General features: G+C 33.7%; 1 protein-coding gene across 2 annotated transcripts in view; it reads left to right on the top strand.

Moving 5' to 3' along the window:
* Nucleotides 1-21,303, top strand: part of LOC136040215 (TBC1 domain family member 13-like) — a 120,385-nt gene extending 99,082 nt beyond the window's left edge. For both annotated transcript variants that reach the window (XM_065724410.1, XM_065724411.1), the window contains exons 10-11: nucleotides 552-609; nucleotides 21,101-21,303. In XM_065724410.1, coding sequence (XP_065580482.1) covers nucleotides 552-609; nucleotides 21,101-21,163 — 121 coding nt within the window. In that variant the 3' untranslated portion in view covers nucleotides 21,164-21,303. The remainder of the gene's footprint in view (nucleotides 1-551; nucleotides 610-21,100) is intronic.
* The last annotated feature ends 3,435 nt before the right edge of the window (nucleotides 21,304-24,738 follow it).

The raw sequence follows: 24,738 nt of genomic DNA, 5'->3' as shown, positions 1-24,738 counted from the left end.
AAATTTCGTTTTAATAATTCATGTGCAGAGAGCCAAAATCAAAATATGCATTAATTCAAAAACGTTCAGAAATTAAATAAAATAAAAAAGTTTCTAACTGAAAGTAAGAAGCGATATTAAAACTTAAAACGAACAGAAAATACTCTGTATAGGAAACGGGTTGTTCCTCGTCAACGCCCCGCTCTTTAACCAGAGTTATTTACTGTTTTAAAAAGTAGAGTTGAGAGAAAGAGTCAAACTTTAGCGTTAAGAGTGTGGCGTTGAGGAGGGAACAGCCCCTTTCCTATACGGAATAATTTCTGTTCGTTTTAAGTTTTCATGTCGCTTCTTACTTTCAGTTAGAAAAACTTGTCGTTTTTTTATTTAATTTTATTAACAGACTGCCAATATAAGTGTAATGTTTATTCTCGATAATATTGAAAATAATTTCACTACTCACGATTAAGATCGGCTAATTATTTCTGTTCGTAAAATTTGTTTCAGTATATTAAGTTAAGATTCCTTAAATAACGATCTTTACTGACTCGTATGTCATTTTTTTTTTTTTCTAGATTAATTCGACATGATATTTTAAGCGGAGATTTTTCAAGTTGCATGCATCTTTTGCAGGTATGATTTTTTATTCTGTTTTTCTCTGATTGGTGAATATCTCTAGGTATTAACCCATATTTCCGGTAAATTGTATCTTGTACTACAGGGACAAAAAGTATCAAGGTTAATTTCCCTCCCTCTCCAGTAAAATCTATTTGCAGAAGCTCTCAATACGAACAAATGGGTCTTAAATGAACGTTCAATGTATTACAGTGACAAATCATAAGGGGGACCTTATTTTTCTCCACTAAATTTGTTTAATGGATCACTTAATTCGTAAAATTGGTGCTTAAGACTTGAAATTTCAAGGTTTGGACTCCTTCTCCTTGGACAGATTCTTTTTGTCTACCTTCCCTGAATTTCAAATATAGGGTTTTATTTTGTATTTGGTTTTGGTTTTCTTTGATGCAATAATTCCACAATCTTTTATCTAAAATACAAATAGCGTAAATTAAGTAGTTACCTTCAAAAATAATTAGATAATGTCCCCCTGAATAGTTCCCCTCATCCTCGTTATTGCTACCATTTCCCTTATTTATCCCCTTTTTGTATTTTATCTGGCGGTTTCATTTCTTATTAATTCTACTTATTTTTATTGATTCAATCTTTTTGAGATATTGACTTATGTATCTCTATTTTTTTTAAAGCAGAGCTGAGTTTTTTCCGCTTTCGGAAAAAAGTTTGGAAGCACTGAAGACAAGTTTTCGAACTAAAATTAGGATATTAGAAGCTACGCAGATGACAGTGTGAGGTCTCGCTTGATTTATGTATTTTTCAGAAATAAGTCCTATTACTAAGATGAAAAAAAATACACAAGTGGGCAGGTTCCTCTCTAACCCAGCAGAATATGGAAGTCTAAAAATACATGGACGCCAAGAACAGCCCCCTGTTCTCCGCCAATTCATATCTTATGGTCGGATATAACCCTGAGCTATATAAAATAAGGAATGAAAAACATCACAATTAATGAAAACCGATTTAAAAACAGAGAAAATGGGAAAAACATGGAAAAATAATTCATTGATGCTTCCTGCTAAGCGCGTCATTGGGTGGGGGTGGGGGTAGATGCCCCCCAACAATTTGGAGAACAATTATTGTATAGCCCATGCCCCTTGACTATCCGGATAATTTGTATGCAATAGTAAGAAAATATCTGTATCTATGAGTACAGAAAGGGGTGACGGAAAGGGGTGATAATTGGGGTCCGTACACCAGAATCCAGAATATCCTGCATTTCTAAGAATTTCTTACTAAAATTATCAAGCTGTTTTTTGTTTTTGTTTTTTTCTTTGTATTGCAACCCTTTAAAAAAAATTAACCTTTTCGAGCCGGTTTGAACAGTTTTCTTATTTTTATCACACATTAAAATAATAATAATAATCACGCTTTTACAGAGTACAAAATTTTCATTAAAAACGACCGAAATTTTCCCTTTTAAGATTTATTTTGGATATAATCATATTTAAAAGAATTAATTTAGTCTTTATTTTTGTTTTTACTTTGTGAATTTTTTCGTGTTTGAGTAGGTATTTAGTTAGATCCAAAATTAGTTTTATGGTACTAACTCTGTCTATGGTTTATTCTATTAGAATCCATTCCTTAAAACGTAAAAAAAATAAGCTTACTAAACCAAACTTACAATTAGTGCTCTTGTATTTTGCTTTATTTTCTGTTTAGCTAGATTTCCTCAAAATTATTGAATTATCGTTTGTCAAAAGATGGAACCTCTGTATATAAAAGTAACGCAAATGGGTTTGCCCCTCCCACCCCAAAAAAATCTTTGGATATGAAGTATTCTCTAAAGAATCATATTTAATATTAATAATAATATAAAATCCCCTTAATTTCAATCATATTCTACATGACATGTCGTCCTTGACCTATATAGGGGGGGGGGGCGGAACCGCCCTCTCCCTGAATCCAAAAATTTTCTGAATTTCTGGGCTCATCAAATAAAAGGATAAAATAAATAAAAATTCTTATTATTACCCCTTTTCGCAGAAAGATTCCTGTCTACATACCCGCACATCAATTCTAGTCTATAGGTATAAACTTCTGTTTTGAAATAAGGTATTTATATAATTTCCTTGTTTTTCTTGGTTGTTCGGCAACATATAGGCCGCGGCGGTATTTTTTGTTGCTTTCAGTGTTTACGACGACACATGGGGCTAGAAATCACAAAATGCAACTGGTTCCCATCTGTTCGATTTCATCACCGAAAAAGGGCACTAGTTTCATAATCTATTGTTGAGTGCGTCATCTTCTCACTGTCGAAGGTCATTTCTTCTATGTGATGAGAGTGGGTAAAAAAAAAGAAGAAGTTCACATTTAATTGCAGACACAGTGACCTTTACCTAGTCTACGCTAGGATTTTATTTTGGTGATTCTTTTAATCGAGCGGTAGTATATTAATTTTTGTATCATAATTATCTGCTAATAAATTTGGTTATTCCTTTAAATGAATTTACTAGTTTCAAACTTCTTTCATTTTGTGATTTTTAAGCAGAAATTAGCGGTTTATTCTGTCTTGGGGATGGAAACTGAGGCCCCGTCATGTCTCTAGTTTTTTAAATATTTGATAGGTTCTTCGAAAAGTCTGTGGTCGATAAGGTGAACATTTAGCTTTCTTCAGTTGAAGAAATTTAGTGGGGCTAAGCACTAAGATCGGCACTGAGGGGTATTAGCATCTTATTATAGGAACTTTTTGATGCAAATGTAAAATTATATTCGCATGCTTGAGTCTACTGAGAGGAGATAAGCTCTCACTTCCCAAGTTAAATAACGTATCCCTTGAAAGTTCCGATACTATAACGATAAATTCAGCTGTGAGAAATTTCCGACCTCACATAAATTTATTTCAGCAGCCAACGTCTTATGATGATATGTCTATTATAGACAGGTTAGGTACGTAGGCTGCGATTGACAAAAGCATTGCAAGAGTACAACTTCCAGGTTTTATAGGACCTAAGAATCTTAGTGCTTAAAAAATGCATCATGTTACAAGCTAATCTTGTATACTTTGCCTCAAAAACATACCCAATTTCTGTTGTTGTTTTTAAAGTTTAGAATGTAGAGTCAATGCTGCGTTACTTTACCTCAAAATATATACTTATTATTTGTTTCTGACGTCTTGACGGCACATAGTTTGATGTTGGATATTTAACAGAATAATTGCGATAGATGCTTTTTGCTAAGAATTGTAAGGTTGTGTCTTTGTGTTACAGTATTATTTGTAGTTTTTGGGTAACTACTTGTATTGAGAAAAATTTACATACAAATAGACAGACATTAGACCTTAGTTTCCCCAGTGCCTGTAGAGGCAAACAGGGCGGCTGTGATTAGTCTCCGATCTTCCTGCAAGTGGACCACTGCGTAGATGTACTCCCACTCTGGGACTCGTCTTGAGGGCTTTCCTGTCCCATTCGTTCGTTCTACGGAGCGTGTTCTTTAGTCTTCCTTGCTGACAAGTGCCTTCCGTTTGCCGGTTGAGGAGCCTTTTTAGGAAATGTATGATCTGACATACGGAGGATATGTCCAAGGTATTGCCGTCTTCGTTGGCTCACGACTGTGATTTCTGGTTGGTATAAGGGAGTACAGATCTCGATGTTGCTGCAATGGTTTCTCCAGCTGATCCTTAGGATCTGGTGAAGACAAATATTGACAAAGGTGATAAGATGTTTCTCCTATTCCGCAGTTAACTTAAGGCATTCAATAGAATAAATCAGAAAACAATTGCTCTGGAACAGTCTGAGTTTTAGCTTCTGTGAGTGTACTCTGGATTTTCAGACTGGTATAAGTCTCTGAAAAGCTGCACTGGCTAGGACTATTCTGGTGTGTAATTCTTTTTCAGAGTCGCCATTGAAAGTTACTGTACTGCCTAAACACTTGAAGTCTATGACCTGTTTGATGTCTTTATCTCCAAGATGGAGTCACATGGATTAACAGCTAATTGATATAGCTTTGGTCTTTGGATTGCTGATATGTAGTCTGAACTGTTCAGTCATTTTTTTTGCGAATTTGTTCAGAATTCCTGATGCTTCTTCTAGTCTGTTTTATAAGCCCAACATCATCAGCAAAATGAATGTACAGGAGAAGCTCTCCTGCCATCCGGATTTCACTTCCATTAGACAGATGTTGTCTTTAAAATTGCATTTGCAATTTAATGCGTCGCCACTTGAAAGTCCTTGTACCGTTTTTGAGAGTCAAAAGTGATCGGAGGGAAACCAGCTCTATTCCCATAGAGAATGGAGGGAAACGAAGCCCTCTTTAGCTGCCCTGCCGCAAAAAATATCGGATTAAAGTTTTGAGATTCTATCTCTGTTCAAAAAAGTCAAGTTCAAATAACTATGCCCCTGGATATGATATAGCCCCCCATATCCCTCGGGGTAAGGGCTATAAGTTATGCGATTTCATGCATATTTCACATATAGGATTTGTTGTCAGAAAAGAGGGGCATGGTTTATTGCGTTTCAAAAAGGCTTATCAAACGTAACGAACTATAGTAAGGAGCGACCCGGCTCAATAGTAACCAAAACTCAAAAAAACGGAATTTCGATACCAATAGTTACATCAAAAGAATTGCATTTTAATGCTGATTTTAAATATTTAAGTTTCGTCAAGCTTAGTCCTACCCATCAAAAGTTACGAGCGTGAGAAAATTGGTCTTATTTCAGAAAACGGGGGAAAACACCCCCTAAAAGTCATAGAACTTAGACAAATCACGGATGCGTGTTTATTTGTTTGTTTCTTTGTTTTTTTGGGTTTTTTTTTGTTATTTTTTTTTTCCCAGGGATGATCGCATCGACCCAGTGGTCCTAAAATTTTGCAAGAGGGCTCATTCGAACGGAAATGAAAAGTTCTAGTGCCCTTTTTTAAGTGACCAAAAATTGGAGGGCACCTAGGCCCCACCCACGCTCATTTTTTCACAATGTCGTCAGATCAAATCATTTTATTCACCATAGTCGAAAAACCTTATAACTATGTCTTTGGGGACGACTTACTCCCCCACAGTCCCCGTGGGAAAGGCTGTAAGTTACAGACTTTGACCAGTGTTTGCATATAGTAATGGTTATTGGGAAGTGTATAGACGTTTTCAGGGGATTTTTTGGTTGGGAGGAGGGGTTGGGAAGAAGGGATTATGTGGGGGAAGCTTTCCATGGAGGAATTTGTCATGGGGGAAGAAGATTTCCATGAAGGAGCGCAGCATTTTCTAGCATTATTTAAAAAAAAAACAATGAAAAAATAAATATGAACAAGTTTTTTCAACTGAAAATAAGGAGTAGAATTAAAACTTAAAACGAACAGAAAATATTACGCAAATAAGGGGTTCACCTCCTCCTAATACCTCACTCTTTACGCTAAAGTATATTTAGCAATTTCAACTATTTATTCTACGGCCTTTGTGATTCAGGGGAAAAAATTTAAGCTTTGGTGTAAAGAGCGAGTTATTGACGAGTGGACGAACCCTCTCATATGCGTAATAAAAACATAAGAATATAGAAGTTTGTTACGTAACCTTAGTGTATCATTTACTAATGAAAACGTTTGTAAAAAATTAGAAGTTCTAGTTGTCTTTTTAAGAACCCAGAAAATTGGAGGGCAACTGGGTCTCGTCCCCCCTCCTTTTTTTCAAAATCATTCGATCAAAACTATGGGAAAGCCATTTAGCCAAATAAATAAATGTGCAAATTTCGCTTTAATTATTCATATGCGGAGAGCCGAAATCAAAACATGGATTAACTAAGAAAAATTCAGAAATTAAATAAAGAAAAACAAGTCTTTTTACTGAAAGTAAGGAGCGACATTAAAACTTAAAACGAGCAGAAATTACCCCGTATGTGAAAGGGGATGTTCCCTCATCAACGTCCTGCTCTTTACGCTAAAGTTCTTACTGTTTTAAAAAGTAGAGTTGAGAGAAAGAGTCAAATTTTACCGCAAAAAGCGGGGCGTTGAGGAGGGAACAGGCCCTTTCATATACGGAGTAATTTCTGCTCGTTTTAAGTTTTAATGTCGCTCCTTACTTTCAGTTAAAAAAACTTGTTTTTTTATTTAGTACTGTTAAGGTATAACTTCCAAATAATGTTTAACTGAACAGAAAAAGGGTGCTGAACAAAAAAAAATTGTTAGATGTCCCTCTGGACACCGATCAGAAATTTTAGATGACGGTTTTGTTTGAAATAGTCCAAAGGTTCAATAACTATGCCTCCAGGGATGACATGAACCCCACAGCCCACGGGGCAAAGGTTGTAAATAATGGAACTTGCTCTTGGTTTATATACAGCATTTATTATTGGGAAACCGGAGATTGTTTAATCTTGGGCGTGTTCAAAATGACTAAGGGTTCTAATGGGAAACTTGAGGGAATAATAAACTAAATAAAGGGACAATATGTGCGTCCAAGTCATCAAAAGGGTGTTTGTGCACTATCTAAAGAAAGGCCGATCGTATTAACTTAAAACTGTCAGGGCCACTGCACTTACTACAACTGCGACTACTTGCGATTACTTTTGCTGCGACTACGACAACTTGGGAATGCAACTCCTTTTGCCTCTGACTGCAGCTCCTTTTGACTTTGACTGCAACTGCTATTGTTACTATTTGGGCGTATTTTGAACATATTAGCAGTAGGATTCTTTCGGGTAAGTCATATATAAATTACTGATAAAGCAAAATCATTGTTCAAAAATTGTTCCAAACCTTGATTTTGGATTGACTGAAATTTATACAATAATTATAGTGAATAAAATCCAGTGCTTCGGTGAGTTCGGTGCTTCCGGACGTGCTAGAACGATAAATTTGGTAGGCGTGTCGGGGACCTGCACAAATTCACTTGATAACAGTCGTTATCACGATTCGACCATGTGGGGGGGGGAAAAGGGGAAATTGTGAAAACTGACGTATGATTATCTCACGAATGGGTAATTGGATCTTAATGAAATTTGAAATATGGAAAGATATCATGACTCAGATGCTCCATTTTTAATTCGAATCGGATTCGGAGATATTGGGGGCTGGATGATGGAAACGTAAATCTTGGAAACCGGAAAGAAAACGATCAAAAATGGGGTTTTTAAAGGCCAAATGAAAATACTGAAAATACTTGTATTTTTGTTTAGCCTTTAAAAACCCCATTTTTGATCGTTTTCCTTCCTTATGTTATGGCAGGCCAATGTGGCTTAAGAAATTATCTTTGGAAACCGGAAATCTTGGAAAACGCTTAGAGTTGAGAGATCGGGATGAAACTTGACGGGAAGAATGAGTACAAGTTCTATATACGTGATTGACATAGTTGGACCATATCTGATCTCTTTGGGGGAGCTGGGGGGATTTCTAGTGCTTTGGTGAGTTCGAAAATAAGCACGAGTTCTAGATGCGTGTTTGAGATAACCGGATCCAATATTTAGTCACTGGTGCCATAGGAGCTCTTAGCTCTTGTTTAATTGTGAAGTTGAAAAGCTGACAAACGGGAAACATTCATTAAATTCATCGATAATAAAAATTTGGCAATCAAAAACGAACTAAATTCAGTTAAAAAAGAACTTATTGATAAATAAGCTGTTTAGTATTAAAACTTAAGACGAGCAGAAATAAGTTCCTTTGATAATTCAAATTTAGTAGGATCAAAAATTAAAATCAGTAATAGCATAAAATATAAATATAATATATTTGGATATAGATGAATAAATAGATCCTAGAATGAGTAAAAATTCAAATGAATGGTCAATTCAAACTTAAAACAAACAAAAGTTACTCTAAATGAGATTTCGGTTAATCCCCCACCTCTCACTAACCTTAAACCTTCTCAGTCCTAATGAGTCCTTTGTGCTTTACTGAAAAGAAATATATCTTAAGCGTTTTTTTTTTTTGTGATTGTATCATTGAAAAAATAAAAAAAATACTGCCGAACTAAACCTGTAATTGTTGAAATTTCCGGATATTATTATCATTATTTATTAATCATTGATTTTATTTTCATTAGGTCTTTCGAGTCAATTTGATTATTATTAGTTACTTTTAAAAAACATTTCTCAAAAAGGTAGTCATTCAAAGAAAACTTTAGAGCTATATTAAACCAGACATGAGCAGAAATAAATTTAATGAATTTTTTAAGCGTAAAATCACCATAAATCACCATCAATAAATAAATAGAGCCTAAAAGGAGTAAAATTTATAATCAAACAGTTCGTGGTAAGGAACTGTTGTAAGGAGCGACCCGGCTGAATAGTAAACGAAACTCTAAAAAACAGAATTTCGATACCAATAGTTACATCAAAAGAATCGCATTTTATGCTAATTTTAAATATATAAGTTTCATCAAGTTTAGTCTTACCTGTCATAAGTTACGAGCCTTAGAAAATTTGCCTTATTTTAGAAAATAGGGCAAAACACGCCCTAAAGGGGCGACCTAAGATTTTCATTAGATCAGCCACTTTTTTTAGGGTCAGCCAAAATAATTTTGATATTGAATGTTGTTTCCGGTCGTGTATCTTCGATAGCTCTATTATTTATATTTTATTCAACGATAAAGCAGATTATAAATAACAATATATTTATTAGATACAGCTATTTCTTATTGCCATCGTAACAGTTAGCTATAGTTCAGGGCTTTTGTCTTATTTCACTTTTTCACTGACTACCATGACTAAATCATAAAAGTTTATTGACATTTTTAAGATCTAAACTTTCTGCATTTAAAACGACCAAAGTTTTCTCTTGAGAAATAACCAACGCTAAAAACCGTCGATAAAACGGAACTTTACTAACGAAATCCTTATTGTTTATGTGTATTGATTATAGGGAACGATGCAGAATCGTCCTAGTTTTACGGCCTGTAAAATTAGTTTATTGGGGGTTGCAACTCACTGAAAATAGACTGTAAAAAGCAAGACTTAAATCAAATTCGGGTCTAGTTTTTTAAAGCATGCTAATGCTTTTTAATTACAAACCTCTGCCATCGTTGTTTGTAATTAATTTTTTGAAAATATTGAAAAAAATTTCTTCCCAATTGATTTCCCTGATCTACTTACAGCCCTTTCCCTAGGGACTGTGGGTGGTCTTTTCATCCCCAGAGGCATATTTATTGGACCTTTGAATTATGATGAGCCAAATGACTGTCTCAATATTCAACTCAAATGTGTTTGGGAAAAAGAAGGCATGTTGCCTTTCATTCTGTTTCGTCACTTGAAAGGGTACTCAAACCTTTTAAGCTTTGTTCGAATGAGCTCTGTTTTGATCAAATACACTAGCGGTAGTTATTGTTCATTTGGATATATGAGCCCAAAGGGGCTAGATTGCTTGAAATACAAAGCACAATGAAAAAGGATATTTTTTTTTTTAATGGCAAGCAGACGCTTAAACAGTCGTATTTATTTTCTTTTAAGTAGGAAAAAATAAGGATTCACTATTAAAAACAAAAAGTATATGCATATGCAACTAAGCAGTAATTGTTGGTAAAGGGGTGCCATGCTGAAATAAATGAACCGTGGCTGAAAAATCAGAAAAAAATAATAAGCTGAAATCATAAGATAAGATTTATTGCAAATAGCCTGCTGGCCATAGCAACACACATACAACTTTACAACTTTAACAAACAAACAACTTCAAATAATACAAGTATTTAAGTAATATCAACATAACACACAATTTTGAATAATAAAAAAAAATTCAATAATTTAACCGACAAACAACAACAATAATAAAATTCAGTTCCTAAAAAACCCTTAAACATGATTCGCTATGTTTAACCCCTAAACGAAGAAACTTACACAGCTGTTTAATAGTATACACATTCCTCTCAGTCATCCGGTCAATTAAACAGTATTGATTGCCAAATACTGTCCCAAAACATTCATCCCGCAACTCCGACAGCTCTTCACACTCTGATACAGTATGAAATAAATTCTTATTCAGTATCCACAGATAGGGCAAAAGCAGGGGACGGCCGCCAGCCTAAACTTCCCCAAAAATTTTCTTCTCTCGCGCAAATCGAAATTATCCCCTTTTACCAACAACAAGTTCTTCAAATACTATCTATTCAGCCCAAATTTGAAAAAAACCTCCTCCCCCCAACACTTAAATATGGGAGAAAAACCTCAGACATAGGTTGATCCTTATGAGCTTACCACTCTTGGATTTCTTGGTCGTTTAGGGCTCGCTGGTCTTCTTTCCATACTAACACGCTTTCATCCACTGGTCCTTTTTCTTCATTCCACAGCTCCATAAGACCACAAAGGCTCAGTAGTTTATTGATCTGATTTGGCCATGAATCACGTCTACCATCCTTCAAACTCCCCAAATCAGTTGAATAAAGAAACCGAACTCTAGGTAGCTTAATTATTTTTCCCCAAAATTTTACCATTAACACTTCTTAAAGTGAAAAGCTCCAAATCTCTTCTCTGCACCACTGAACGAAATTAATCCTTTGAACTTAAAATTATCTTAAAATACCTTAGCTGAACTACTTTTAACAGCTGCTTTAGCGAAACCCCAAACTTCAGACCCCAAATACAGAGTAGAAACTACTTCTTTTTGGGACCTAACCTAACTTAACCTGAATTTTCATGACAGCTAGCTGACCTAAATTATTTCTCAATGGTATATTTATTAACCCCTTAAATTACGATCTTCTACATACCTAGACACTCCCTTTAGCGCGCTAAACTTAAAACCCAGATAAATATATTCCTCTTCGACCTCTAACGTCACTCGTCCGAAAGTAAAATCAACCTTAGAATCAACCTCCCATTTGCTCCTAAACATTAATACTACTGACTTCTTAGCATGTAACACTAGATCCTTCCTTTCTAAATTAAATAATAAAAAAAAACTTTTTTTAACTGAAAGTAAGGAGCGACATTAAAACTTAAAACGAACAGAAATTACTTCGTATATGAAAGGGGCTGCTTCCTCATCAACGCCCCGCTCTTTACGACAAAGTTTGACTCTTTCTCTCAACTCTTCTTTTTAAAACAGTCAAAAACTTTAGTGTAAAGAGCGGGGTGTTGAAAATAATATATAGTAAAAAATACATAAAATATATTATCTAACGAACTTTTGTATTCTCATGTTTTTATTACATATATGAGGGCGTTCACCCCCTCGTCAGTACCTCGCTCTTTACACTAAAGCTTAAATTTTGTCCCAATTCATTAAGAATCCCCGAAGACATAGTTATAAGGTTTTTCGACTACGCTGAATAAAATGGCTATCTCAGAATTTTGATCCGTTGACTTTGGGACAATAATTAGCGTGGGAGGGGCCTATGTACCCTCCAATTTTTTGGTCACTTAAAAAGGGCTAGAACTTCTCATTTTCGTTAGAATGAGCCCTCTCGCAACATTCTGGGACCACTGGGTCAGTACGATCACCCCTGGGAAAAAAGACAAACAAACAAATAAACACGCATCCGTGATCTGCCTTCTGGGAAAAATGCAAAATTCCACATTTTTGTAGATAGGACCTTGAAACTTCTACAATAGGGTTCTCTGATACGCTGAATCTTATGTTGTGATTTCTATGACTTTTAGGGGTTGTTTCCCGCTATTTTCTAAAATAAGGCAAATTTTCTCAGGCTCGTAACTTTTGATGGGTAAGACTAAACTTGATAAAACTTATATATTTGAAATCAGCATTAAAATGTGATTCTTTTGATGTAGCTATGGGTATTCCATTTTTTAGAGTTTGGGTTACTATTGAGCCGGGTCGCTCCTTACTACAGTTCGTTACCACGAACTGTTTCATAATCTTTTATTATATCTAATTGCTTCTGAAGTTTATATCTACTATCCGCCACTAGAGCTATGTCATTTGCAAATAACATACATGATAGCCTAGACCAATACAGAGATACATGAGGGGATCCATTACTTTGCATAAAACTATCTAAATCATTACCAAAGAAGGACAAAAGCCTAAGAGATAAAGTACGTCTTTGTTTCACACCCACGTGAGACGTTAGCAGCCTAGAAAATTTCCTCCTAACCTTTACAACAAACTTCACCCTTCAATACATATCTGCTATTATCGCTACAAAACAAGATGGCGAGCCAAACTCTAACAGACTTTCAAGTAACCTCCTATTTATCGAGTCAAAAGCACTTTTCAAGTCTAAAAAAGCTTCGAATAGACGATCATTTTTCCCTCTAGCACATTTCCTTTTCAATATTTCCAAAGCAAAAGTTGGGTCAACATTGCTGAACGTCGATCTGAATGTTGCTTGCACCACACTAAGTATTTCCTCCTTATTATACGTCTTTGTTTCACACCCACGTGAGACGTTAGCAGCCTAGAAAATTTCCTCCTAACCTTTACAACAAACTTCACCCTTCAATACATATCTGCTATTATCGCTACAAAACAAGATGGCGAGCCAAATTCTAACAGACTTTCAAGTAACCTCCTATTTATCGAGTCAAAAGCACTTTTCAAGTCTAAAAAAGCTTCGAATAGACGATCATTTTTCCCTCTAGCACTTTTCCTTTTCAATATTTCCAAAGCAAAAGTAGGGTCAACATTGCTGAACGTCCATCTGAATGCTGATTGCACCACCCTAAGTATTTCCTCCTTATTATACGTCTTTGTTTCACACCCACGTGAGACGTTAGCAGCCTAGAAAATTTCCTCCTAACCTTTACAACAAACTTCACCCTTCAATACATATCTGCTATTATCGCTACAAAACAAGATGGCGAGCCAAATTCTAACAGACTTTCAAGTAACCTCCTATTTATCGAGTCAAAAGCACTTTTCAAGTCTAAAAAAGCTTCGAATAGACGATCATTTTTCTCTCTAGCACATTTCCTTTTCAATATTTCCAAAGCAAAAGTAGGGTCAACATTGCTGAACATCGATCTGAATGTTGCTTGCACCACACTAAGTATTTCCTCCTTAAAATACGTCTTTGTTTCACACCCACGTGAGACATTAGCAGCCTAGAAAATTTCCTCCTAACCTTTACAACAAACTTCACCCTTCAATACATATCTGCTATTATCGCTACAAAACAAGATGGCGAGCCAAATTCTAACAGACTTTCAAGTAACCTCCTATTTATCGAGTCAAAAGCACTTTTCAAGTCTAAAAAAGCTTCGAATAGACGATCATTTTTCCCTCTAGCACATTTCCTTTTCAATATTTCCAAAGCAAAAGTAGGGTCAACATTGCTGAACGTCCATCTGAATGCTGCTTGCACCACACTAAGTATTTCCTGCTTATCAAACCAATCTCTTGGCCTTAATTCCATAACCATACAAAATAATTTACTTATCACACTTCCCATAAAGATAGACCTTAAGTTTTCAAGTAACTTCTTATTACCTTTCTTAAAAAGAGGACCAGGCATATGGCTCCAGACAGCTTAAGGTGAAACTTTTCTTTGAAGGTGCTGCTGTGCTTAGGAAGCAACAGATAGTTAGTGCTTGAATTTTCACGGGTGACTGTTGGACTTGCCAGATTTAACTGATATTCTTTATATACATTTACGCAGTTCAACATGGCTACACGTGGAAAAGGGGCATTGCCCTAGAAACGTTTGACAATGTTCTGATATTTGCATTATTAAGGTGCAATCTTAGTTTTGCTTTGTAGAAATGCACTATTATTAATAATATAATTTGAACAATCGGAAAGGAAATGGTTCAGTACTTGCATGTTAGATGGGGAGGTATATGAACCCCCTTCCCACTCGCCCAAAATTTTAAATTTTTACCATTTTTGACCTAGCCTATTGCTTGTTTTCCATCATAGTTGTGTCCCCTTAAATGTTTCCTCCTCCCTCAAAAGGATTATGCGTTCAAATGTGATATAACATTTACAACAAGGGCATTTACACCATGGGCGCATTTGAACGCAAATAGCCCAATAATTACACCAGAGACCATTAGTACATCTTAATAAAAACAACTACGAATAAGCATCACATACTTTATTTTCGAATAAAAAGTCTGTATTGTTTTTTGTTTTTTTTTATTCACTTCGTTGTGCAGATATGATATAAATTTTGGTTTATATATATAGTGAGAAAAATTGAAATAAAAAGGGTATTATTTATCTTCGCATGGTCCATGAATTTGAGAATGATCCGCCACTACAGTCGAAATAAATTAAAAAAAAATTAATGAAAGTAAAGAGTGACATTAAAACTTAAAAAGTGAAGAGAAATGTTGTTTCATGTATTGCGGGGGCTATGACCTCTTTATGCTAATGTTCTATAGTGGTCTGAAAATAGTTCTTATTCTAATTTAGCAGTCGTTCTGAAAGAATTGGAACAAAAAAACTTAAGGTCCTCTTACTCTAAAATTGCACCTTCTCTCAATATGACTAAAAAAAGGTGAAATATCTGGGGATACTTTTCAATCATCAGTTGAACTGGAATTTTCACTGTGTCGAGGAAGTGCAGAAAGGCATAGCGTCCACAACCCAGCGTCAAAAATTGGTGAAACAGCGTCAAGCAAGAAATACAAAAATCAAAAGTCAGGTTCACACCTGTAGGTCATTGCTACTTAGCTGGGAGGAGTTGTAAATTCCCAAGGATAATATTGTCCCATGGATAAAAACTTGAAGGTGATTTTAAATTGCTATGGAAAAGGATAGAAATGAAGCGCAGTAGAATCTACAGTTTCATCGCCAAAATAGTGAAATAATCTGTTATACTTATTTGTTGGTTCACAAACCTACGAAAAATCAGGGAATGTAACTATGTTTAATCAGAATGCTCCTAATTGGATTTAGGAGATAACAAGTTATCTCCAAGGCCTAATGTCCTCATGGCCGAAATGTTGAAAGACTAATAAAAAGAGCTAGTACAGGCGGGGACATTTGTATTTCCTGCTTTTCGGAAAAGAAGGAAACATCCACCGAAAGTAAGGGTTTTTCGTGAATATCCCACATTAGATTCAGCATAACAGAGAACCCTATGGTAAACTTTTCAAGCTTCTATTTGCGAAAATGTGAAATTTTGCATTTTTGCCAGAAGAAAGATCACGAATGCGCGTTAATTTTTTTTTTCTGGCGGAATTGTACTAAACCAATGATCCTATCAGATCTTAAGAGGGCTGTAAACTTTGGAATGAAATTCTTGGAGCAAGGCATGACACCCCCACCCCCTCCCCCTCAGAAGTTAAGAAATGAAATTTTAAAGAATAAGTTTTTGCAACTGATAGTAAGGACAACATTAAAAATTACAAAGAACATAAATCGTTCCGTATACGAGGGAGGCTTTGCCCCTGCTAGATCCCTCACTTTTAAGCCAAAGTTTGACTTTTTATCACAAATATTCAAGAATGACTCCAGAAATACGAACGACTACAGACTCTAATTTTGTTTAATTGGATTTATCCTTTCTAAAGTACTAAAAGTTTTAGTGCAAAGAGTGAGGCATTGAGGAGGGGTCTCTTATATTCGAAATGATTTAGTAATATGGCCTGCTTAGTTTTAATAAAACTAATACGGCCAGGCCAACACTCTCCGTTTTAGTTGTTGCTTCGTTTATTCTATATTTTTCTGTGCAATAAATTTTGAAAATAAATATTCTTGTAGAAAATGTTGTTTGGCACAGTTCTCAAAGGATGCTAATACTCATTGTCCAAATTTGTATACGTTTCTTGTAAGTACGTATCCCTCTTCGGAAAATAAGTATAAAGGAAATCTGTTTATTTTCAATTAAATTTGTCTCTCGCGGAACCCTTCCCATGGAAAATTCCCCCTCTGGAAAATTTCTCTGTGTTTTTTTCCATATATAAAACACCGATAGTATATTTTTAGTTTAAAAGTTTTTTTTAGATAGATATTTAAGTGGAATTCCAAACTATCGAAACAGTTGGTTACCGAACACAAAGATTGTATTTAACAATAGATTTTATTATTTCAGGAGTGTTTTAGATGATAGAATGCATAATTAACTGAATCTTTAATTCAATATCCAGAAAACCTGAATAATGCGACCAGAAGAACCTGTCAAGTATTTGTGTTCAGGGGTCTCTAATTTCAGCATCCGTGCAAAGTATTAAGAGGGTTTTGGGGCTGGGGGACTGAAAAATTTGTGTACCTGAACACTGCGAGACTGTACTTAATAACTTCTTAAAGTTTTTGGCTGTCGGATGAAAAGTGTAGCAATGCACATAGGACACACACAGAAATACTTTCGATTTTATGTAGTTGGATATATCCAAAGTGTAACAGAAGCTAACAAATTGGACTAGTTCAGGGTTAGTTCAGGGTCAGGGTCTTGGACTAGAGGGTCTGAATCTCACTTTAGGGTCTGTGAGTGTGAGCTCGGTGCAAGCATCTTTCCTTTGGTAAGAAGTAACTAGTTTAGACTGGATTTGTACGTGGATCGAAGTTACATTTGGAGATTAAGGAAATTTTACGTACAGATGGATAAAAGGGTGAAGTGGGAGGGGATTTTTTTAGAGGGGAGGTGGAATTGTTTTTGTAAATGAGTATTTTCAAGAATTCAGTTTTGGAAAGTCTGCCCTTTTATGTCTTAAGGCTTGTAAATCGCGATGAAAATTCAAACAAACGCAACTTAGAAAAAATAAGGAAATTTTTCTCAAGACAGTGGAATTCAATTCAGTGAATATTACAGCCCTATGTCCAAGGGCTGTCTTCAGCACAACACCTGAATATATATATATATATATATATATATATATATATATATATATATATATATATATATATATATATATATATATATATATATATATATATATATATATATATATATATAGCACAGTGGATTGATACTCTGATTGGCAATACGGAGCACCCGGGTTCGATCCCAGTTGCAGAAAGGTTGGGCGACAAGCTTGCTACTTGTCCCTGATAATAACACTCAGCAACTGAAACGTCGACTCGACGCCCTATGCACCAGCAGTGGCGTAGGAGGATCTTTATCCTTTTTTCATAACCTGTTGTAGCACAGTGGATTGGTGCTCTGATTGGCAATACGGAGCACCCGGGTTCGATCCCAGCTGCAACAAGCTTTGGCGACAAGCTTGCTACTTGTCCCTTTAAAAAACACTCAGCAATTGAAACGTCAACTCGACGCCCTATGCGCCAGCAGTGGCTCAGGAGGATCCTTATCCTATATATATATATATATATATATATATATATATATATATATATATATATATATATATATATATATATCATAAAAAGAGAAATCACCAATGCAACAGCACAAACACAAAAAAAAAAGACAGAAGGAGAAAAGGAAGACTGTTTTCCTAAATTAGTGATTAATATAGACCAGCACTTGAATGAGGCCTTAACCCTATTCATCCATACAATCACATAGGTCAAACAGTATAGCCATACACAATCAACCATAAAGAATAATCCATGGACAGGCAGTCATGTCGTCAATAAGTATAAGTCGTCATTTACCAAACAATAGAAAAAGTAATAAAGATAAATAATTCAGAGGCAACAAGCCACCACAAGGGCCCATCAGGAGACTACAATGGCCTATAGGGTTTCGCCACTTTAAATTCTCTACCCAGCCAAGTGTTGTGGCTACCACAGAATATCCATGGCTTCCCCGTGTCAGGTATCACCCCCAAAATACATGCCTATGAAAGAAAAAACAACAGCAAATGTAAAACAACCAAGTAACACCAAAACAAGCTTATCCTGTTAATATATCCCTCTTTTTAGCAACAATAGGTAAACTAAATATAATAAATTTTACCAAATCACAAATATTAACACATTGCAAAAAACCTGAACGAACTAAACAATTATAGAATTCATCTTTACCATGTGGCTAATTTTAAAAAAAAATCCGCTCAATTAGAAACACAATTCAAAATAATTGGCGCTGCAACATCATTTCTCGAACCTCCGAAATTAGTTGAAAAGTTCTTTAAGTATTTCTAGATAATTCTTTTGATATTTATTTAAAAGTTCGTTATAATGAAAACTAAATTTTTTAAATTGCCAAGTTAATTTATTTGCAGAAAAACTTCTTTATATCAATTTTTGGCTTAAGATTTTACATCTATTTTTAAAATCAATATAAATACTACAAATCCTTGCATAACGAAGTAACTGTGAAAAAAACGCTGAATATGTGACATTTGAGTGTATATTACTTTCAGGGAATGGGAAACTAATCACTTCAAAATCATCCGTTTTATTATACATTTTAAAACTTGATTTATTATTATCACAAATATTAATATTTAAATCTAAGAAATGATCTTCATGACCAGCGCCATGACTAGGTTCAAGAATAAGCTCTGATGGATATATATTTTTAGAAATATCAATGAAATCATTACAATTTAAGACCAAAATATCATCTAAATATCTTTTATTATTTGACAAAACATGTTTTAAATTAATTGAATTATTCTTATCCATCATATATTTATATTCTAGTTGACTTAAAAACAAGTCAGCTATAAATGGGCTGGCATTCCCCCCCATGGGAATTCCCACAATTTGCTTGTACAAATCACCACCAAATCTTATATAAGTATTGTATAAAACAAATTCTAATAACTCAAAAATCATATCCAAGCTGTGACATCTCAAGTTAACTGTAGTATTAAAGCAATTTGTCCATATAGCTTTTTTATTGTAAGTGTCTATTTTTAAGAACCTTTTACTAGATAAGAGGAAGGATTTCTTGACAACAGTTTTTAAATTATCTAACACTACATTAAGTGATAAATTAGTATACATTTTCGCAAAATCGAAAGACTCAATTCTTTTAGCTGAAACCATTGTTAAAGAATCTATCACCTGCAGTGAATTATTAACACTCCAATATGGATTAAAATTCGAAAATTTTTTAATACCAGAACAATAGGTTTTAAGTTTATTTACAATTTCCTTTAAAATTAAAGAGAGGTCAGTAGCAGCAATGCGGGTTGGACATTTAGCTGCTCCAGCAATAAACCGTGGTTTAGGGGGATTATTATGAAATTTTACAGTCCAATATAGGAAAGGGAACTTTTTATCATTGTCATTTATTTTAATATTAAAATTTTTAAAAAGTATTTCTTCAGTCTTTTCAGTTAAATTCTCATCTTCTACATTTACCTTTTCGTAAACATTAGTTGTGCATAACTCCCTTTTTAAGATATCACAATACAGCTTCTGACAAATTATGGCAAAATTATTATTAGCTTTATCCACTGGCACAATTACAAATTCATTCTTTATATTAGCAATTGCTTGTTTAATCTTCGCATTATAAAATAATGATTTAGTGTTACTATTTTTTAAGTTAGAATATATTTTATTTCTTATTCTACTAATAATTAAATTCTTCCAACTTTGAAAACTCTCTTTATTTTTATTCTCTTTCTTACACCACTTATCAATAAATAAATCAAAATCATTTTCCAAGCCATCAAGAACACTCGATGGTTTCAGATGATGAGAAAGACGGAAATTAGCCCCTTTATTCATTATAATTTGAAGATCATCTTGCTTTATTATTGACAAGTCCCCTGTTATAACATGATTGTAAGTAGGATTTACAAATGGGCCAAGTTGCCTACAATTACAAACCGGTTTCCAATTTATATCACTATCTAATCTTTTTAGTATTAAATTATAATTTAAAATAATTTGCCCAATAGTTTTTGAAAATTTATAAGTTAAAACTGGACTATCAGTATAATTCAAATTACTAGGAAGGGCCTGTTTCACATGCCGCTGATTTAAAATTTCTGGTAAATTAATATCTTCAATCTGCTTACAAATAAATATATATATATATATATTACTTTTGATTTTTATATTAGTTATATATTAATTGTATATTAAATATATATTAGTTTTGATTTTTGTGTTGAATGGAGATGGTTGTACAATTATCCTCTTATCCTTATAAAGAGTTGTGTACTAGAGTGTTTTTCTACTTTATTGTGTCATGCAGTTATGAATGTTAGTAAACCTAGCCGCATGGAAAATGATGCTTCAACAGGTAGATTCATGGGAAGTAATTGTCTTGGATAGCAAAGAAAACTATTAGTGAACCAGAAAAAATTTGAAAATGACCGAAAATCTCTTACATCCCCCCACCTTGGAAAAGAAGCAGCTCTTACGCATGACACCATGCAAATCCAATAATAAGAAACCCATCGAGTTGGAAGAAAAAGATGGAATTTATTGAGTAAATTGTTTCTTCTTTCAGTATAAACCCGTTTTTCTCATACTTCCCCCAATTTAGTTTTTTCCTTTTTATTTTTTGTCTTTGCTTTTCCCAAATTGGTTTTCCATTTATTTAAAATGAGTTTTTTTCCTGAATTTTTTTTTTATTTTTCATAAAATACTTTTAACCTTCTTTTTTTCCCTTTTTCTGATTTTTTTTTACCTTTTATTCCCAAATTTCTCTTTATATATTTTTTTTAACAAGGTCCAGTTTTTGAGAAATTATCTTCTCTTTTTTAAAACTCTCTTTTTACCTTTTCCCCTTTCTCGTCTTTCTTTCTCCCTTTTTCCCCCAAAATTCTTTTCTACCTTTATTTTCAATAAATTGTTTCTTTTCTAGAATTTTCCATCTATGGATGTGCATATCATTTTAGACAAGGCACTTCACTTGTCGAAAATTTGAGGATCAACAGATGAGTATAATTCTATTAAGTTTCATATATTTTTGTCACATTATGTTTGTTATTCATTTTGTGCATTAGCATCTTGTTCGACTTTATTTTTATTTACTATCATAATTTTTACTATTAAATATTTTTTGTGCAAAATATATTTTTTGTTACTTTAAGTAGTAATATATGATCATTTCTCTGGCCGAGTCGATGAACTCCATCATCAGAATACCACCTCATAAAAAAACAAACACCTTTTGCTCCCTCGACTCATCAGGTTTATTTACAATTGAAAATTATGATTTTCTAAAAAAATTATTTCGGCTTTCTCATGGACGGAAAGCGTTTTCATATTAAATTAATTAATTTCTCTTGTCTGTTTTCACGGTTCAAAGTGGCGACACAGACAAAAATGTGACCCTGTCCTAAACTTTCGTAATTTTGAAAAAATCAAAAGAAAAATCTTAGAAAATTGCAGTTTTCAGGAATGAAGAGGCCTAAGTTGACCCCAGGAACGAAATTTTTTTTTAATTTGACGTTCTTGGCTCTTTAAATGTTAAATCACCTAACTTAGATGTGTAATTCGCGGGTTGGAGGCGGGAAAACTGGGCTATATATTCAAGGGGGAATGTGATGGGACCAAGGACTTCTTCCTTTTTATCTTGAGCAATTGAAATCCCTAAATTACGATAATTTTTTGGACATTTATACAATATTGAGCAACAAATAAAAAAAAACTGCAAAAGAATTCACAAAATATATATACAAAGATATAAAATGAAATTAGTTTAATAAAAATTACTGAAATACGTCCAGGTTACGAAAATTTGGGGCCAAGGGAGAAAATCTGACCAAAAAGTCAAAGGTCTTCCTTCGTACTTTCAACCCCATACCCATGCTCTCTGACTTGATATCCTGTTCCTCATGCAACGGTTGCTCCAAGCGATACCTTAGTAAAGAGCAAACCACTGCCCAGAGTAAATAAGTTTAAAAATGTGTTTTTTAACTGTCTGGTGGAAATTTTTCGTTTAATGATTGTTTGGGAATGGTAGCTATTTCTTCGTTTTATCTTAATTGTAAAAAATATCGCGAAAACAAATTTATGGCTACTGAATATTCAACCTTATTTTGGCACTAAAGCTAACCTATATCACAGACAGCACACCTTTTTTGGGCACTATAGGTTGCCTACTCTAAACTAGAGCACTGACCTACTTACATAACCCGACCGCCCAGACAGGTATCTGACGCTTTTAAGTGAATAACCTACATATTCCTGTCAGGACATAATTAGCAAATATTCGATCTTAATTGAATAAAAGCAATGTCCAGTTATTATAATACACGATATTCAAGTCATGATAATTACAGGAATAAATTTTGTCAGTTGAAAATATTGCTTGGTATTTGGGGTTTGCATAAAGTTGAAATTAGTGAAGTCGTACATATTTTGAGCAATGATACGACAGCCCTTGATCCTCTATGTCCCACCTTCATGGGGCCCAATGTCCTCTCCCCAAACTTTTTACTCCCATTTACTTAATTTTTTTACATTTCTTTGAACTTTGAATTTTTTCACGTCTTAAACTTACATAAAATATACTTAAAACAAAAATAATCACTCTTGGTATTTTTAATTACGAAATGAAAATGATAAAAGTATGTTATTTGTGAATTTTCCTGTTAGATAAATAATTTTTGTGACATTTTTTTTCTTTTTTGACAGAATTTTTTGCGGCTCGTCATTTTTTTTCTTCGACTTTTTTGGACTCGGAGTTTTTAGGCTATTAGCAGCTGGTTCTGTCAAGGGATTTTTTTATGGAAGGGTTTCATATGATAATAGGTTGTGATAATAATAAAGATTTTCCCCAAGTATTTCCAGATCTTGTGTAATATTACCGAAATCTTACATGGTATTATCAAATTCTTGTAATTTATTCAAATCCTCTTTGGTCAGATCCTCTTGTCAGAATCTTCTTTGGTATTACCTTATTCTTGCAGGGTAATAACAAAATTCTGTGTAAGATTATCAAAATCTTTACTCATATTGCCGTGATGTTTTCTAGTACTTTTAAAACTTGTCTAACATTATTCAAAACTAGAATGATGATATCAAAATAGTATGTGGTAGTATAAAGTATTACGAAAATCTCGTGTGGTATTATTAAAATCTTGTCTGATATTACTAAACATCTTGCATTGCATTATAAAAATCTTGCATGGGAATACCAAATCGTGTCTACTATGTCAGATATTATGAGAATTCTCGATGGTGCTATCAAAATCATATGTGGTATTATAAAAGTTTTGCCAAGTATTACCAAAATCTTGTGTGGTATTTTCAAAATCTTGTCTGACATTATCAAACATTCTGCATTGTGTTATCATAGTCTTGCCGGGTATTATCAAATCTTGTCTAATATTATCAAAATCTTGTCAGTTATTATGAGAATCCTCTCTGGTATTACAAAAAAAATTTTATGGTATTATCGAAATCTTGCATAACAAAATTATAAGTGGAAATATCAAAATCTTATCTGATGTTAACAAGATATTTCTGGAACTACCAAAACTTGGTGGCATGGTGGCATCAAAATTCTGTCTCATATTATCAAAATTTTACCAAGTATTACCAAAATCTTGTGTTTTATGATCAAATTCTTGCGAAATAATAAAAGGTTTCGTATGAAATTATCAAAATCTTACCTCATATTAATAAAATATTTTCTATTCCTATCAAAACTTGTCTGATATTAAACAAATTTAGCATTGTGCTATTAAAATCGTGTGGTATTATCAAATCTTGCCAAGTATTACCAAAATCTTGCGTGGTATTAACAAAATCTTCTCAGATATTACGAGGATCCTCCTTGGTAGTACCAAAATCTTGCAATGTAATAAAATATTGTATTGCATTATCAAAATCTTAGCTCACATTAACAAAATATTTTCTAATACAATCAAAACTCGTCTTATATTAACGTTATCTAGCATGGTGCAATCATAACCGTATTTGGTATTATCAAAATCTTGCGTTTTTCTACCAAAATATTGTCAGATATTATCAGAATCCTCTTTTGTATTACCAAAATCTTACAAAGTAATAAAAAAATGTGTGTGCTGTTATCAAAATCTTAATTCATTTTGACAAAACATATTCTATTACTATTAAAACTTGTCTGATATTGTTCAAATCTAGCTTGGTGCTATCAAAAGCGTATGTCGCCAAGTATTACTAAAATCTTGTCTGATATTATCATACATCTTGCATTGCATTATCAAAACGTTTCCTGGTGTTACCCTATCTGTCTAGTATTATCAAAATCCTGTCAGATAATATGAAAATCCTCTGGTATTATCAAAATCTTATATGGTATTATCAAAATCTTGCGAGTTATTAACAAAATCTTGCGCGGATATATCAAAATATTACCTGATATTAACAAAGTAAAATCTTGAACTAAAAAAGTTATCTTATATAATCAGAATCATGCATGGTGCTATCAAAATTGTGTCTTGTATCATCAAAATTTTGCCAAATATCACCAAATATCTCTTGTGGTATTATCAAAATCTTTCAGATAAT

This window comes from Artemia franciscana, chromosome 20 (assembly GCF_032884065.1).
Source record: "Artemia franciscana chromosome 20, ASM3288406v1, whole genome shotgun sequence".
Taxonomy (NCBI): Eukaryota; Metazoa; Arthropoda; class Branchiopoda; order Anostraca; family Artemiidae; genus Artemia; species Artemia franciscana.
Note: the sequence above shows the minus strand (reverse complement) of the source record. Positions and strands in the feature narration are given on the sequence as shown.